Consider the following 15,168-nt stretch of genomic DNA (forward strand, 5'->3'; position numbering starts at 1 on the left):
AAGGACAGGAGAGTATGGATTTTGGTTACAGAAAAAAAAAGATTCAAATAAACTAGTAAGGAGTCCCTGACCCATCTTTATCAAGCTCTTGCCAGGCCCTCCGTGTTCCTAGGGGTTGTTGGTGCACAGATCAAGGTCTTGGCCTTCCACGTGGCGCTCTATTTAGTGCTGGCTGTCTGATTTCTCATCCACTGGGAGCAGATTGTGACCCCAGACAAGTTCCTTAACTTCCTTGAGTTATCTCCTCTGCAAGACGAGTTACAAATCTAGGAAACGTAAATACATATTGTACCTGCAGAGTGCTTGCCACATAGTAATAACTCAAATAACAATGTGGTCCTTTTGGTGGTTATTTCCCAAAAACAACAAAAACCTCCTCCTTGGCCCGTGAGAGAAGGCCTTTGGCAGAGGTGTCGCAGTTTGGAGCCAAAAAACTTCTGAAAAACCAAACCTGCCTCCCCTGTCTCCAGCCTCGCTTCTTCTTTGGGGCTTTCGTCCCACGTGATGTTCCACACTCGGTCTTGAACTGCTGAAGAGAAGGGAGTGAGGGAGGTGTTAGGGCGAGAGTCCTGCCCGTGTTTGCTCTAGGGGAGCCATCTGAGCCGCAGAGAAGGCAGTGGGAGGAGACCGGGAGGCTGGAAGCTGAAGCCATTAGTCACCTCGATGGCTGCCCAGGGCTGTGCGCCGCGGCGGCTGCTGCAGCTGCTGCAGCTGCTGCTGCTGCTTGGTGCGGGCGCGGCGGGCGCGCAGTGGCGCGGGGAGGGCACCAGCAGGAACCTGGAGAGCATCTTCCTGGGCCGCTGTGCGGAGTACAGCTCGCTGCTGCTGAGCCCTGCGGAGCGGTGAGCGGCCGGGGTGGCGCGGCGTGGCTGGGGGGCGCCGGAAACCGGTAGAAAACCGCGGAGCAGAGCGTGCGGGGCGGGAAACATGGTCTGTAGGTGTCAGAGCTCTGAAGGGAGGGAGCCGTGTCGGGGAGAGGCTCTGGAAGGAGCGGCGCAGTGGAGGAGTGTGGGGTGTACCGCTGAGGCTGGTACTGTGTCTGGGTGAGGAGTGAGTTGTTTAACTGGGGGGTCGGTCCACAGGTGAGGTTAGGAAGAGCTGAGTTCGAGTGATGGCTCATTGCCAGCCAGCGGATTCTTAGCCAGAGCCCTCAGGCCTCAGGGTGTGGTCTCCACTTGGAGTTTCTTGAATCCAGATCCTTTGGGAATTCAAGTTTCAGTTCCTCTAATCTAGAGAACATTTCAGGTTTGGGTCCTTCTTCCCAGCACTGTGCTGCGACTGATTTTTTGGTCCCTTCTTTGGCCCACGTTTTCCCAGTTTCATAATGGCCCTTTCTAGTGCCAGTTATTTTTATTGTGAAGGACTTAAGACAAATAAAAACGGGCAAAGAAGAATGTAAGGAGAACTTACAAATGTGGATGGAGGTGTTTTTTGAGAGCCCGCGTGGACCTCTGGAGAGAGGGCTGGCACCGGCAAGTAAGCTGAGCCTCACCTGCCCGAGGAAGCCTCAGCTGCACTTGGTGCTCACTTCCGCTTTTACTCGGATACCTAGTGTTAGGTGGCTTTCTAAGATTTATTTATTTAGTTGAAAGCCAGAGTTAGAGAGAGGGAGATACAGAGAGAGACACAGAGAGAGGTCTTGCATCCGCTGGTACTTTCCCCAAATGGCTGCAACTGCCGAAGAAGCCAGGAACCTGGAACTCCATCCAGGTCTCCCATGTGAGTGCAGGGACCCAAGCTCTCAGGCCACCTTCCGCTGCTTTCCCAGGTGCATTAGCAGGAAGCTGGAGCAGCTGGAACGCGAAGCTGTGGCTCATTTAGGATGCCAGCGTAGCTGAGTCACAACACACCCCGTTGTCAGATTTCTAAGTCTGTCCGCAGAACCATAGTCATTTGTTTTGTATTCTTTGATCCACAGAGTCAACAGATAACAAAATCACATGTAAAGCCCTGGGAAAAGAGGAAATGCTTCAGGTCACATTGTGGGGGGTTTGTTTCTTAACGTGTTCTTTTGCACAGGGAAAAGAACTGCACGGCCATCTGGGAAGCATTCAAAGTGGTGCTGGACAAGGATCCCTGTTCTGTGCTTCCCTCAGACTACGACCTTTTCATTAACCTCTCCAGGCATGCGCTTCCCAGAGACAAGGTAACTCTGCAACATCACCGTCTTGATGGAGGTAGATGGGCACAGGCAGCCCACGAGGTCTGCTGCCCCAGCCTCCTGCAGTGTCCCGGGACACCCAGCAGCAAACTCACAATGCCCCGGCCCAGCTCCCAGCGGCAGTAGCAGCCTGGTCTCCGACAGTGATTCTGGGTCTCCTGCGTGCTTGTGGAGCAGCAGGCACTTTCCCAATACGATGGATCAACAAGGCCTCGCCACAGAGATCTGGGGACATCACCAGACCTTTCACACTGCACCTCTACATCTGGCCAGCTCTGAGTGGCCTCCATTCCAACTTGCCAAGTGGCTGAACCTCTAGTGATTCAGAAAGCCCCCAGTCTCAGTATCCTCCCAGGAGACCAGTCTCTTCTAATGCCTTAAGAGTAGTCAGTGCTGGGGGCCGGCGATGTGGTGCATTAGGTTAATCCTCCGCCTGCGGCGCCAGCATCCCATATGGGTGTGGGGTTCTAGTCCTGGTTGCTCCTCTTCCAGTCCAGCTCTCTGCTATGGCCTGGGATAGCAGTAGAAGATGGTCCAACTGCCCAGGCCCCTGCGCCCGCATGGGAGACCGGGAAGAAGCACCTGGTTCCTGGCTTTGGATTGGCGCAGCTCCAGCCGTTGCAGCCATTTGGGGAGTGAGCCAACGGAAGGAAGACCTTTTTCTCTGTCTCTCTCTCTCACGGTCTGTAACTCTACCTGTCAAATAAATAAAATCTTTTTTTTTAAAGAGTATTCAGTGCTGGTTTCCTTAAGAAAACTGTGTCTATATTCTGTCTGCACTTCAAGGTCTGATAAAGTGGAAATAAATGAGAAAATCAACATAAAATGCTTAAGTTTGTAGCAAGTTAGGTACCATTTTTATTTCTCTGACATAATCATCCTTTTAAAAAATTATTTTTATCTACTTGAAAGGCAGAGTGAGAGAGAATCAGAGAGAGAAAGTTCTTCTATCTGTTGGTTTATTCCCTAAATGCCCACAACAGCAGGGCTGGACCAGGCTAAAACCAGGAGTCTAGAACTCCATCTGGGCTCCCATGTGGATGGCAGGGACCCATGTATTAGAGCCATCATCCTCTGCTTTTGCAGGATGCATTAACAGGAAGCTGGCTCAGAAGAGGAGCTGATGGGCCTCCAACAGGCACTCCAAAATGGGATGCAGGCATCCTAAGCAGTGGCTTAACTTGATGCACCGCTGCCTGCCCAACATACTCATTCTTAACCGGATTTTTCCATTGTGTGTCAGTACTCCTGACTGGGCCACCCGGGTTCAATTCCCAGCTCTGGCTCCTGACTGCCGCTTCCTGCTAATGTAGACCCTGGAAGACAATGGCGATGGCTCACATTAGGTATGTTACGTTCCTGCCACTCATGTAGATACCTGGGTTAAATTCTGGACTCTCAGCTCCTGGTGAGCATTTGTGGAGTGAACCAGTGGTTGGAGTACTATCTCTCTCTCTCTCTCTCTCTCTCTCTCTCTCTAGCTTTCTGTTTTTGCTTCTCAAATTTTAAAAATGAAAAATCAACCAAACTGGTTGCATGATTTGTTTTGATGATAGTAAGTCATTGAAATTCATTTTGCTTTTAATATATAGTAAAATTTTTTGTTTGTTTGTTTTTCCTTAGTCCCTATTCTGGGAAAATAACCACCTGCTTGTTACTAGCTTTGCGGAGAACGGCCATCGCCTTATGCCCCTATGCGATGTTCTGTATGGCAGAGTTGGCGACTTCTTGAGCTGGTGTAGACAGAAGAATGGTTCTGGTAAGATTGCTGCACAAATAAAGTAAGAGCTCCCACTTGCTCTGCATTAACCACTTGGGACAAATGCTCTCAGATGCACTTATTTCACTGGATCCCCCCCAGATCCTCCGGGGTAGGTGGTAATAATAATTAACAATAATAACAGATGGACAGCACTTACCTTTTGCTAGATATCAAGCTGAGTACTTACAAGTATTAGCAGACTTGATCTCTGTAACAGCCCCAGGAAATACTATTGTATTCCCTATTTTTTTAAAGATTTACTTTATTTATTTGAAAGACAAAGTTACAGAGAGAGGTAGAGAGAGAGAGAGAGAGAGAGAGGTCTTTGTTCTGCTCGTTTACTCCCCAGTTGGTCACAACAGCTGAAGCTGAGCTGATCCGAAGCCAGAAGCTTCTTCTAGGTCTCCGATGTGGGTGCAGGGGTCCAAGCACTTGGGGCATCCTCTGCTGCTTTCCCAGGCCATAAGCAGGGTGCTGGATCAGACATGGAGCAGCTGGGACTTGAACTGGCATCTATGTGGGATACCGGCACTGCAGGCTAGGGCTTTAACCCACTGCCCCACAGTGCTGACCCCCATAATCCCTATTTTGACAAATGAAGAAACTGAGGCATAGTGGCTAAGAAACTCTCTCAGTGGCATGGAGCTAGTGAGCAGCAGAGTAAGTCTGACTACCACCCTCTTTTCCAAGAGCAGAAAACAGGCTGAGGGGAATTAAATGGCAGGAAGTGGTGGGACCATGGTTGGACCCTGTTCTGACAGATTCCAAGGCTGCCCAGATAGTTCAAGATTAAAATCAGAAGGAAAGTTAGAGGCACAAGAGCTGGCCCGATGGTACTGAAAACACTCCTGAATCACTCAACTGTGGAGTCAGGAGTTGGTGGTACAGCTGTCCCTGCCTTTAGCTTCTGGCCTTGGGAGGGGCATCTCCTGCAGTGAGGTGTGCTCCAGAGCAGGAAGGACTGGGTGCTGAGGAGCAGCAGGGAGACACAGCAGCCTGCCAGAGCACCAGCGACACTGGACAGGCCGACAGCGAAAGGAGCTGCGAGAATTCCCAACGTGAAGACTGTAGACTCCCCTACATCAGAGGCACTGTAAGAGTTCACCTAGTATCTCTTCTGTTTATTCCATTCATTTACCCAACTAAAATTCATAGAGTGCATACTATGTGTCAGGCTCTGCTCATCAAGACACTGGGAACACAGCAGAGAATGGACCAAGAAAATAATACCCTACCCTCATAGAAAGGAGTAAAACATGTAGTCTGCCCCAAGATTATAAGGACTGTGCCGAAAAACAAGAGGGGAAGAGGATGGGAACTGCTGGGTGTCAGGGAAGGAAAGTGTTGCTGTTTCACCTAAATGCCATTGGAAGGCCTCACTGAGAAGCTGCTATTGGAGCGGAGACCTGAGCAGATGAGAAGCATTTCCTGAGCAGGGGAACAGCAAGTGCAAACGCGGGTGCAAGTGTGTCTGGCATCTTTAAGGAGTAGCGAGGAGGGTCGTGAGTGACCAGGGAAGTAGGGCTCTGAGGCCAGAGGAATAAAGGAGGGCCAAGTGGCACCGGACCCTGTGAGAACAAGCTTTGTCCAGCGCAGGTCAGATGGACCTGGCCATTCTTCTGATAGAGAGTGACCAGGAAGCCTCAGTTTGATGCACCTGCAGGGGGTGGGGAGAATGGGAGAAAAGAGTGATGGAAAAAGTATGAAGAAAGTAAAGAGTTTTCCATGGGTCTGGCGCTGTGGCACAGTGGGTTAACGCTCTAGCCTGAAGCGCCCGCATCCCATGTGGGCGCTGGTTAGAGACCCGGCTGCTCCACTTCCAATCCAGCGCTCTGCTATGGCCTGGGAAAGCAGTAGAAGAGGGCCCAAACCCTTGGGCCCCTGCCCCCATGAGGGAGACCTGGAAAAACCTCCTGGCTCCCAGCCTCAGATCAGCACAGCTCTGGCCATTGTGACCAAAGGGGAGTGAAACATCAGATGGAAGACTGCTCGCTCTCTCTCTCTCTCTCTCTCTCTGCCTCTCCTCTCTCTTAACTCTGACTTTCAAATAAATAAATATTTTTAAAAAAAGAAAGTAAGAGTTTTCCAGAAAACCGTAGGTTATTCCCCCCTTGGTTCTCTCTGTGCCATCCTATCAAAGGTCTTCATTTCAGAAGGAAGTGAAGTCCAGCAGTTTGGGTCAGCCTGAATAATGACATGTTCATAGCAGGGAACACGGAGGGGCCATGCTCAGTGGTGATGGGGCTTTGTAGTTATTGATCTGGAAGGATGTTTGTGACATATGTATATTTTTAACAGAAAGATCAAGCTACAGAATATAGTGGTTGGTATGCTGCCATTCAATTAAAAATACATACACACAATACATTTATGAAAATACATACATAGAAAAAACTAAGATGGCAAGCCCAACCTGTTAATAACAGTTCTTGCCAGGAACATGAGATCATACTTTTTTTTGTTTTTTAATTTATTTGACAGGTAGAGTTAAAGACAGTGAGAGAGAGAGACAGAGAAAAGTCTTCCTTCCGTTGGTTCACCGCCAAAATGGCCACTACGGCTAGAGCTACGCTAATCCGAAGCCAGGAGCCAGGTGCTTCCTCCTGGTCTCCCATGCAGTGCAGGGCCCAAGCACTTGGGCCATCCTCCACTGCCTTCCTTGGCCATAGCAGAGAGTTGGACTGGAAGAGGAGCAACTGGGACTAGAACCCAGCGCTCATATGGGATGACGGCACAGCAGGCAGAGGATTAACCAAGTGAGCCACAGCGCTGGCCCCTCTTGTCATGTATCCTTGTTTAAAAATAATTTATATGTATTCCCTGTGAAAATATTTTGAAATAAGTAGATGATGGTATTACCAGTTGTTCACAGTCTAAACATAAAGACACTATAGAATAGACAAATGAAGAAACTAATGTTGGGACAAATAGCCCCTTAAGCCCTGGCTTCCAGAAATGGGAGAAGATATACTGGGAAGCTAGGGATTTAAATTCTAGTCCTCAGTCTTAAGAACCATCTGTGGATGAGCCTGCAGATGTGGGATGTTTACCTGCAGGGAGTATTGCTTGAAATATTTTCAGATCTAGAGTCAAAGAAGTAATTACCACTTACTGAAGTAAGGATTAAATAATGGTCCTGTCTTAGCTAATGGATACTGCCTTGGAGGACTGCTCTTTAAACACATTACCAATCAGGAGATTTGCACTGCCCCCATAACACAGTGCAGTGCACATCTGCCCCGTTGGGAGAACTCCCTGGAATGACTTTTCAATTGGCCCTTTCTCTCTTTTTTTTTTTAATGGAGTAGATGATGAGCACATCCCCTATCCCATAGACCTGATGAATAGTGTCCTTAATCTTTTAAAAATTTAATATATTTTTGCATTGGCATATTTTAAGTGTCATAAAAATCTCTATTTTCTGGTTAAGAAATACCAACTTGTTGGTTTCTTTTTCTTGTGTTTACTTCTAAGACCAGGGCTAACAATTGAATTTTCTCCCAATAAAGCAAAATTGCTCATTTGTTTGCTTGTGGGGCTTTTAAAAGTCACTTTAGCAGAGCTGCAGTTGAGAAGTAACCCAGCTAGCATACTTATGTTCAGTGTTCTGCTAGGCTCACCCACTAGCCAGCTGCTCAGTTCTTTGCCTGCCACACATCCGTGCTGAGCAAAATGACAAATGCTCAGATGTTTTGTATTATGGATTAGATGGGAGCCCATGCAAGTTAAATATGTGCTTACTGTGCAGAACTCAGGTTAAATATATTCTGTGGCTGCAGAAGATATTTTAAATTAATTCTACCCTGATATAATCTCTGAAATGAAATGTATTTGTCTATTTCCCCTGTAGGACTCGATTATGAATCCTGCCCTTCCTCAGAAGACTGTGAGAACAATCCCGTGGACTCCTATTGGAAAAGGGCATCCATCCAGGTAATCCTGAGCGAAGTGGATCAGTGGCTGGCATGTGTGGGACCTGTGGATGTGGGACAGAGCGGCTCAGATGGGGACTCTTATGTAACATCTCCTAGCCTCACTTTCCATGTTCACAACATCCTGCTTCATTCTCTCTGCTCCATAAAGCTGTGACAGTTAAAGGAAATAAAATATTCAGATCTAATGCAGGGGCTGGCATAGAGGAAAACATTTGGTAAATGTTAACTATAGATGAGGATATTACATAGTTGTTATTATTTCTACTATGTCATGATTATTAGTGTTTCAGATTAGTGTGACGTTTTTATAATTGAGTAAAACGGGTAACTTCTGCCTAGTGGGAGACCCTGGGACACCTGATCTAGATGTAAGGGTCAGAACTGTACCAAAGACTGATAGCAGGATGATAGGAGGTGATGGGAGGCTGAAGATGATTTGGAGACCCAGAAATGGTTGCTTAATGTAAGTTTGTTCCTCAGAGAATATTGTGGCCAGAATCGATGGTAATATCTATAGCAATAAAATGCCAGTGATTACAGCCAACATTCTCTGTCGCCAGGGTTAGAATAAAGATTAGAATGAAAAAGGATGATCAAGTCCATGGCTCAGTGCCTGACAGAGAGCTGGTGACTTTTAAATGTTAGCTATCTTGACTGGATTATCCTCATTGTCCTCCTTGTCAGGATATGTCCACCCACCATCATGGCCCCTCTTCTGGGTCTATCCTTACCTCTTTGATCCATCTTCCACTTCGGATCTCCAGGTATCCCCTGGGTCCATTGTTGGTCAGGCTAAGAGGGACTTCGGTTCTACCCTCTGCTATGGCTGCAGTCTGGAGCCAAGCAGAAGGTCCCCTCTGGCAAAAACATGGTATTCCATGCCTTGGTTCTCCTGCACATCTTTGTGAGGACTTACTGGGAACCAGGAAGTCATGGATGTGTCGTCATTGAAAGCGGGATTGTAGCAGTAATGGGGGTGCTGTTATCAATGTTTTGTGGAAAGGAACAAATACTCTGCCTGGAGAAATTGCCAGGTCTGCACTCCAGACCACCTCTGCCATGTCCTCCAGGTCTGCAATGGGATATAATGCCACCGTTTTTTGAGCCTTTATTCTACGCTGGGTGATTGAAGCCAGAGAAGAAGTAATTCAGTGTAGTGATGAGCAGAGGGTTTGAAACACAGCAGACATGCATTCAGTATGTGTCTATAGTTACCACTTTAAGTATTTTCAGCTTTACAACAATCCTGTGTGGTGGAGACTCTCATGACCCTTGTTCTGTAGATGGGGAACTGAGGTACAAAGAAGTCAAGAAACCATACTGGGGCTGCAGTGTTGTATCTGCATGCATTTTTTAAAGATTGATTTTTTATTTATTTTAAAGGCAGAGTTAGAGAGGGAGAGACAGAGACAGAGAGAGAGGTCTTCCATCATTGGTTTGCTCCCCAAGTGGCCTCAACAGCCAGGGATGGGCAAGGCTGAAGCCAGGATCCAGGAGCTTCTTCCACGTCTGCCACATGGGTACAGGGACCCAAGCACTTGGGCCATTTTTCACTGCTTTCCCAGGTGAATTAACAGGGAGCTGGATCACAAGTAGAGCACCTGGGACTCAAATTAGCACTCATGTGGGATGCTGGTACTGCAGGTAGAGGCATAACCCACTATACCACAACGCTAGCCCTTGCATGCATTTTTAAACTTTTTTTTCTTATTATAAATGTAGTATTTACTAATGATAGATAATAAGAAATTACTTATTACATGCATTGTGGCATGGTGGGTAAAGCCCCTGCCTGCAATGCCAACATCCCATATGAGAGCTCTGGGTCAAGTCCCAGCTGTTCCAATTCTGAGCCAGGTTCCTGCCAGTGTACCTGTGAAGGCAGCGGATAATGGCCCAAGTACTTAGGCCCCTGCCATCCACACAGAGACCTCAGTGAATTTCCTGGATCCTAGTTTTGGCCTGGCCTAGCCCTGGCTGTTGCAGGCTTTTAGGGAGTGAACCAACAGATGAAGCTTTCTCTTTCTCTGTCTCTTTCTGTCACTCTGACTTTCAAATAAATATAAAAAATGAAAAAGAAAAATTATGGAAAATTAAGTGAAGAAATTCACCACCCATATTCCTACTACTTAAAGACCACTGCTTCAGCATGTGGTCATCAGACCTGGGCAGCTGAGGATTTCCCTCTGTTAGCATATTGGAAGGATTTCTTCGGTGTGGCTGACATGGATTACAAGGCTTTGCTGCAGCCGGCATTGGACATCACGTTCCTGAAGAGTAGACCCAACCACATCCAGCTCAGTGATGCATAATCCACCCTCAGCCCTGCCTTTATTCTGGTACACATATTTGTATGAGGAAAGTTACATGTTCCAATAGGATTCTGAGCTGGGGGTTTGGAAGTTCTCTGGATTGCCTGTCACTTGGGAATTCCTGTTTTCTGTCCAATCATACTCAGCACAGCAGACTCTGTACTACTGATCTTTCATTGGCTTTAATGTAAACACTTCCTGTGCTAGTGTGTATACTTTATACTTTTTACTAATGGCCAGTGAGTGTTTCAGACATGTAAATTCCATCCTTTCCCTCCCATTCGAGTGTTCTAGATTGGTTGCAGTATTTTTGTATTACAAACAATGCTGCACTGCACATCTCCATGCACAACATTTGTGGTCCTTTATGCTCTTTGTCAAGCATCACTCACTTGCTTTTTCCTGAGTCTCCTGTTTCTTGTCATTATTATTATTTATATGTGGCTTACACTGGCCATTTGTGAGTGAGGGTGACATGTGTAACTTCTGAGTAGAAGCCTTCAAGAACCAGTCTGTGGGGCCAGCATTGTGGTGCAGTGAGGAAGCTGCTGCTTACAACATCGGGGTCCCCTGTTGTAGCTATGATTTGAGTCATTGTTGCTCCACTTCCGATTTAATGCACCTGAGAAAGCACTGGATGATAACTTAAATACTTGGGTCCCTGCCACCCACTTGGGAGACGTAGATGGAGTTCTTGGCTCCTGGCTTTGGTCTGAGACCATCTGGGGAGTAAACCAGAGGATGGAAGATTTCATATTCTCTCTCTCATCTCACCCTTTCTCTCTGTCACTCGTCCTTTCAAATAAACAAACAAGAAAATTTTTTTGAAAAGAACTGGTCTATGATTTATTACCTTTCCCTTGTTGCTTCCCTGAAAATCAGCAACTTTGCGGATGGAGCCATTTCCTCAATTTGGGTCCTAGAATGAAAACACATGAGCAGAACCCCAGTGGGCTTGAGGTAACCACATGGGAGAAGCATAAAATAAGTCTTGGTTGTTTAATGCTGCAATTTTGATGGGCTTTGTTATGGAACCATAACCTAGTTGATATGATGAAGCAGTGCTGGATACTTGGTATCATCTGTTTTTTTATTTATTTAAAATATTTATTTATTTGTTTGAAAATCAGAGAGACAAAGACAGAAAGAGAGGGAACTGGTTCACTTCCCAAAAGGCATCAACTGCTAGGGCTAGGCCAGGCCAAAGCCATGAGCCTATAATTCCATCTGGGTCTGCCATAGGCGTCATCCTCCACTGCTTTGCCAGACATATTAGCAGGGAGCTGGATTGGAAGTGGAGCAGCTGGGGCTTGGACCAGCACCCGCTTGTGTAGGATGCTGGTGTGGCTGCTGGCAGCTTAACCCACTATACCCAGTGTTGGTCCCCTAGTGTCATCTTCTAGGGTACTTTTCCAGACACAAAACTACTGAGTGTCGCTCCCCCTCTTCGTGGAGGAGCAACACAGGACCCTGGCTAGGCTTCATATCCGAGTCACGGCACCATTATGTCGCTCCCCCTCTTCGTGGAGGAACGACACTAAGCCCTGCCTAGGCTTCATATCCGAGTCACGGCACCATTATGTCGCTCCCCGTCTTCGTGGGGGAACGACACAAGACCCTGCGCTGTTCTTTCGTCTGCTGCTCGGCCCTCCCCGGGTTTGCTGCTGGTTCTTCCCGGGTTGGCTACTGTCCCTTCCACCTCCGTGGAAGGGCAGTTCCCCCTGGCCACATTCCCCACTTCCGCAGGGGAGCGGCACACCGCCGGCCGGTTCTCTCGGGGGCTGCACGGGTTCCCTTAGATGTTCCCCATAGATGTTCCTGGTGCATGCCGTCTCTCTCCTCCTTTATAGTCCTCCTCCGCCAATCCTAACTCGGCTGCCCACACGCCGAGTACGCTGCTCTCCAATCAGGAGCAAGTCCTACAATTTATTAGTTGAACTGGAGGCAGCTGTGCGGAAGCTGTTTACTTCTCTCCCAGCGCCATATTGTGGGAGAGCAGATGCATAGAATAAGTCTTAATTCGAGTAACTCAGTCTAGTCCGGATTGCTCCCCACACTGAGTACGTGAGTTTTCAACTTTCAAAGCAGTTTGCTTTCCAAATTCAACCAGTTTGCATTTCTTTGAGCCGTATGAAATACAAAATGTATCATATCCTTGCAAGTATTAAGAATTTTCTATTAAAAATTTCATCTCATAGCAGAAAAATGATATAGTTGCTCAAAACACTTGTTTCTTGCAGTATTCCATGGATAGTTCTGGGGTGATCTACGTCATGTTGAATGGTTCAGAGCCAAAAGGAGCCTATCCTGTCAAAGGGTGAGCATTCCAACATCAACAAACAAAATAGAGACTTCCAGCATGATTGCTCAGTTGTTTTCAATGGGGGCTAAAGAGAATCGTCCTAACCATCAGCTTCACGCTTGCTTTTCTAAATGCAGGTAAAGGAAAATGATGGAATAATCTGGTGATTAGAACCGTATATAGTTAAGCCATTAACGGCTGATAAGTGCATAAAAAATAACCAACCTAAAATTAAAAAATTAAAAATTCTAAAAGCTTTGTTGAAAATTGATGTGTAAATCAACTAACAACTGAAATAGAAGTACCATGTTGTTTCAGAACTTTAAGAATGTCCTCCCTGTTTCTCAGGTTTTTTGCAGATTTTGAAATTCCATACCTGCAGAAGGATAAAATCACACGAATTGAGATCTGGGTCATGCATGAAATCCAAGGGCCCAAAGTGTAAGTTATGCTGCTACTGATGATGATAGTGTACAGTTGCACTTTCTGGGATGTGACATGATCAAGACTGTTTCACATTTTCAGTTTTGTAGAAATGATGTCATTTCCCACTTTTTTTTAAAAGAAGACTTTTTATTTTTATTTATTTGAAAGGTATAGTTACAGAGAGATAGAGAGAGAGATATCAGTCTTCCACCCACTGGTTCATTCCTGAAATGGCCACAACAGCCAGGACTGGGCCAGGCCAAAGCCAGGAGCTAGGAACTTCATCTGGGTCTCCCACATAGGTACAGGGGCCCAAGCATTTGGGCCATCTTCCACTGCTTTCCTAGGCCATTATTAGGGAGCTGGATTGGAAGTGGAGCAGCCGGGACATGAACTGGTGCCCCTGTGGGATGCTGGCATTGCAGGTGGTGTCTTTACCTCCTATGCTACAGTGCCAACCCCCAACCTTCTCTGGTTCTAATGTGGTTGCTAGAGAAAGACACAGGCTTGACATAGGAAAAGCCACTTAGCCAAGGGGAGGAGAAAACCTCCTTTGTTCCGATACTCCTCTCAGCCACAGAAAATTGTGTTCTTTTCTGAGTGATCTGGGCAGCTTTGGATAAGTGAGTTCCTCACACATTTGTGAGGATCAAAGCCAGTTTCTCTTTCTGGTCATTTGAAGTCCAGAAGCCCTCACCAGGAGTTCTCAGAATCATGCCAGGATCTCTACAATGAAGACATTGTCCTTGGAAAAGCAGCTCCGTCATCATTGATCAAGGAGACACTTTAAAAAAAAAAGATTTATTTATTTATTTATTTGAAAGACTAAGAGTCACAGAGAGGCAGAGGCAGAGAGAGACAAGACAAAGAGAGAGAGAGAAAGAGAGAGAAAGTCTTCCATCTGCTGGTTCACTGTCCAAATGGCCTCAATGGCCGGAGCTAGTGCAATCTGAAGCCAGGATCCAGGAGCTTCTTCTGGGTCTCCCACACGGGTACAGGGGCCCAAGGACTTGAGCCATCTTTTACTGCTTTCCCAGGCCACAGCAGAGAGCTGGATCGAATGTGGAACAGCTGGGAATTGAACTGGCACTCATATGGGATGCCGGCACTGCAGGCTGGGGTTTTAACCCAGTGTGCCACAGCACTGGTCCAGGCGACAATTTTAAGATCCATATTTCCTGGGAAACCACTCGAGTTTATATACAAGTTCAAGCTCAAGCTCAGCCTTCTCGGCAACAAACGGCACTGTTGGCTCAAACTCACATTAAAAACAAAGCTGAACTGTGAGTTTCACAGATAAGCCAGAGAGGCCACAACCTAATTACATCTGGGCTGCCATATCAGCTTCGCAGACACGTGGGGGCCTTATTCTTCAGAGGACTGATGTCACGTGGGGGGAAGGATTGTCCCCTGAGAGTATTTCCAGTACAACTTCAGTGAATTCCTGTTGCCAGCCCCCAGGACCCTCTAAGACTCCTCACACAATGAGGGTTCTGTTTTCCCGTCTCTTGGGCAACATAAATTATGTAAGTTCCACCATCTGTCTCTTGGGCAAGAGGTCACAGTAAGTTGGGGACTAGGTATTACGTAAGTTACACCCAGATCTGGGCTTCCCTTCCTGGAAGACAAGTTATATTTATTGTTGCATGAAGAATAGCATGTATTATTTTTCTTGGTTTTGTGACAAGTTAGCTTTGTCTAGGAGTCATGTCACTTCTTGTCTCGGTGTATCTATCAAGGAAAGCGTGTCCTTTGAATCTCCTTTCGGTGACACAAGGAGGTTGTAAGTCCGCAACATCGCAGCCATCATGAGCTAGGAAAGCAGCAGCCTTGGACTGCTCAGATATTAGAGATGATACACGAGGACTGTGTGAGGGTGCAGGGTGCTTCAGAACCTTTGTGAGAAAATGGAGTTAACTGGCCTCAGGATCAGCCCTTCAGGCATTTGGATCTGGCTGAAGAGCCCATGAGAATATTTTAGGCATGGAAAGCCAAGACACTCTGGAAAAAAAAAAAAAAAAGACCTAAATGAAAGATCTCTGCAAGTGAGATCCCAGTGAAAAGAACGGGGCCATCAAAGAAGGAGGTACCTTTCTCTGAAGGGAGGAGAGAACTTCCATTTTGACTATGACCTTGTCTGAATAAGATCGAAGTCGGCGAACTCAACAGGCTTCCATAGCCTTGGCAACTCATGACTAGAGCCTAGGGAGATTACTGACGCCATAAACAAGAGTGTCAATTTGTTAAGTCAACAACAGGAGTCACTGTGC

At 46.8% G+C, this 15,168-nt stretch overlaps 1 protein-coding gene across 1 annotated transcript in view; it reads left to right on the top strand.

Annotated features, from left to right (window-relative positions):
* The first annotated feature begins 417 nt into the window (after window positions 1-417).
* The window catches only part of BST1 (bone marrow stromal cell antigen 1), a 29,380-nt gene continuing 14,629 nt past the window's right edge, over window positions 418-15,168 (top strand). The window contains exons 1-6 of the mRNA XM_002709522.5: window positions 418-842; window positions 2,020-2,146; window positions 3,785-3,920; window positions 7,774-7,856; window positions 12,411-12,487; window positions 12,821-12,913. Of these exons, the coding sequence (XP_002709568.3) occupies window positions 664-842; window positions 2,020-2,146; window positions 3,785-3,920; window positions 7,774-7,856; window positions 12,411-12,487; window positions 12,821-12,913 (695 nt within the window). The 5' untranslated portion in view covers window positions 418-663. The remainder of the gene's footprint in view (window positions 843-2,019; window positions 2,147-3,784; window positions 3,921-7,773; window positions 7,857-12,410; window positions 12,488-12,820; window positions 12,914-15,168) is intronic.

The sequence above is a fragment of the Oryctolagus cuniculus genome, chromosome 2 (genome assembly GCF_964237555.1).
Source record: "Oryctolagus cuniculus chromosome 2, mOryCun1.1, whole genome shotgun sequence".
NCBI classification, from domain to species: domain Eukaryota; kingdom Metazoa; phylum Chordata; class Mammalia; order Lagomorpha; family Leporidae; genus Oryctolagus; species Oryctolagus cuniculus.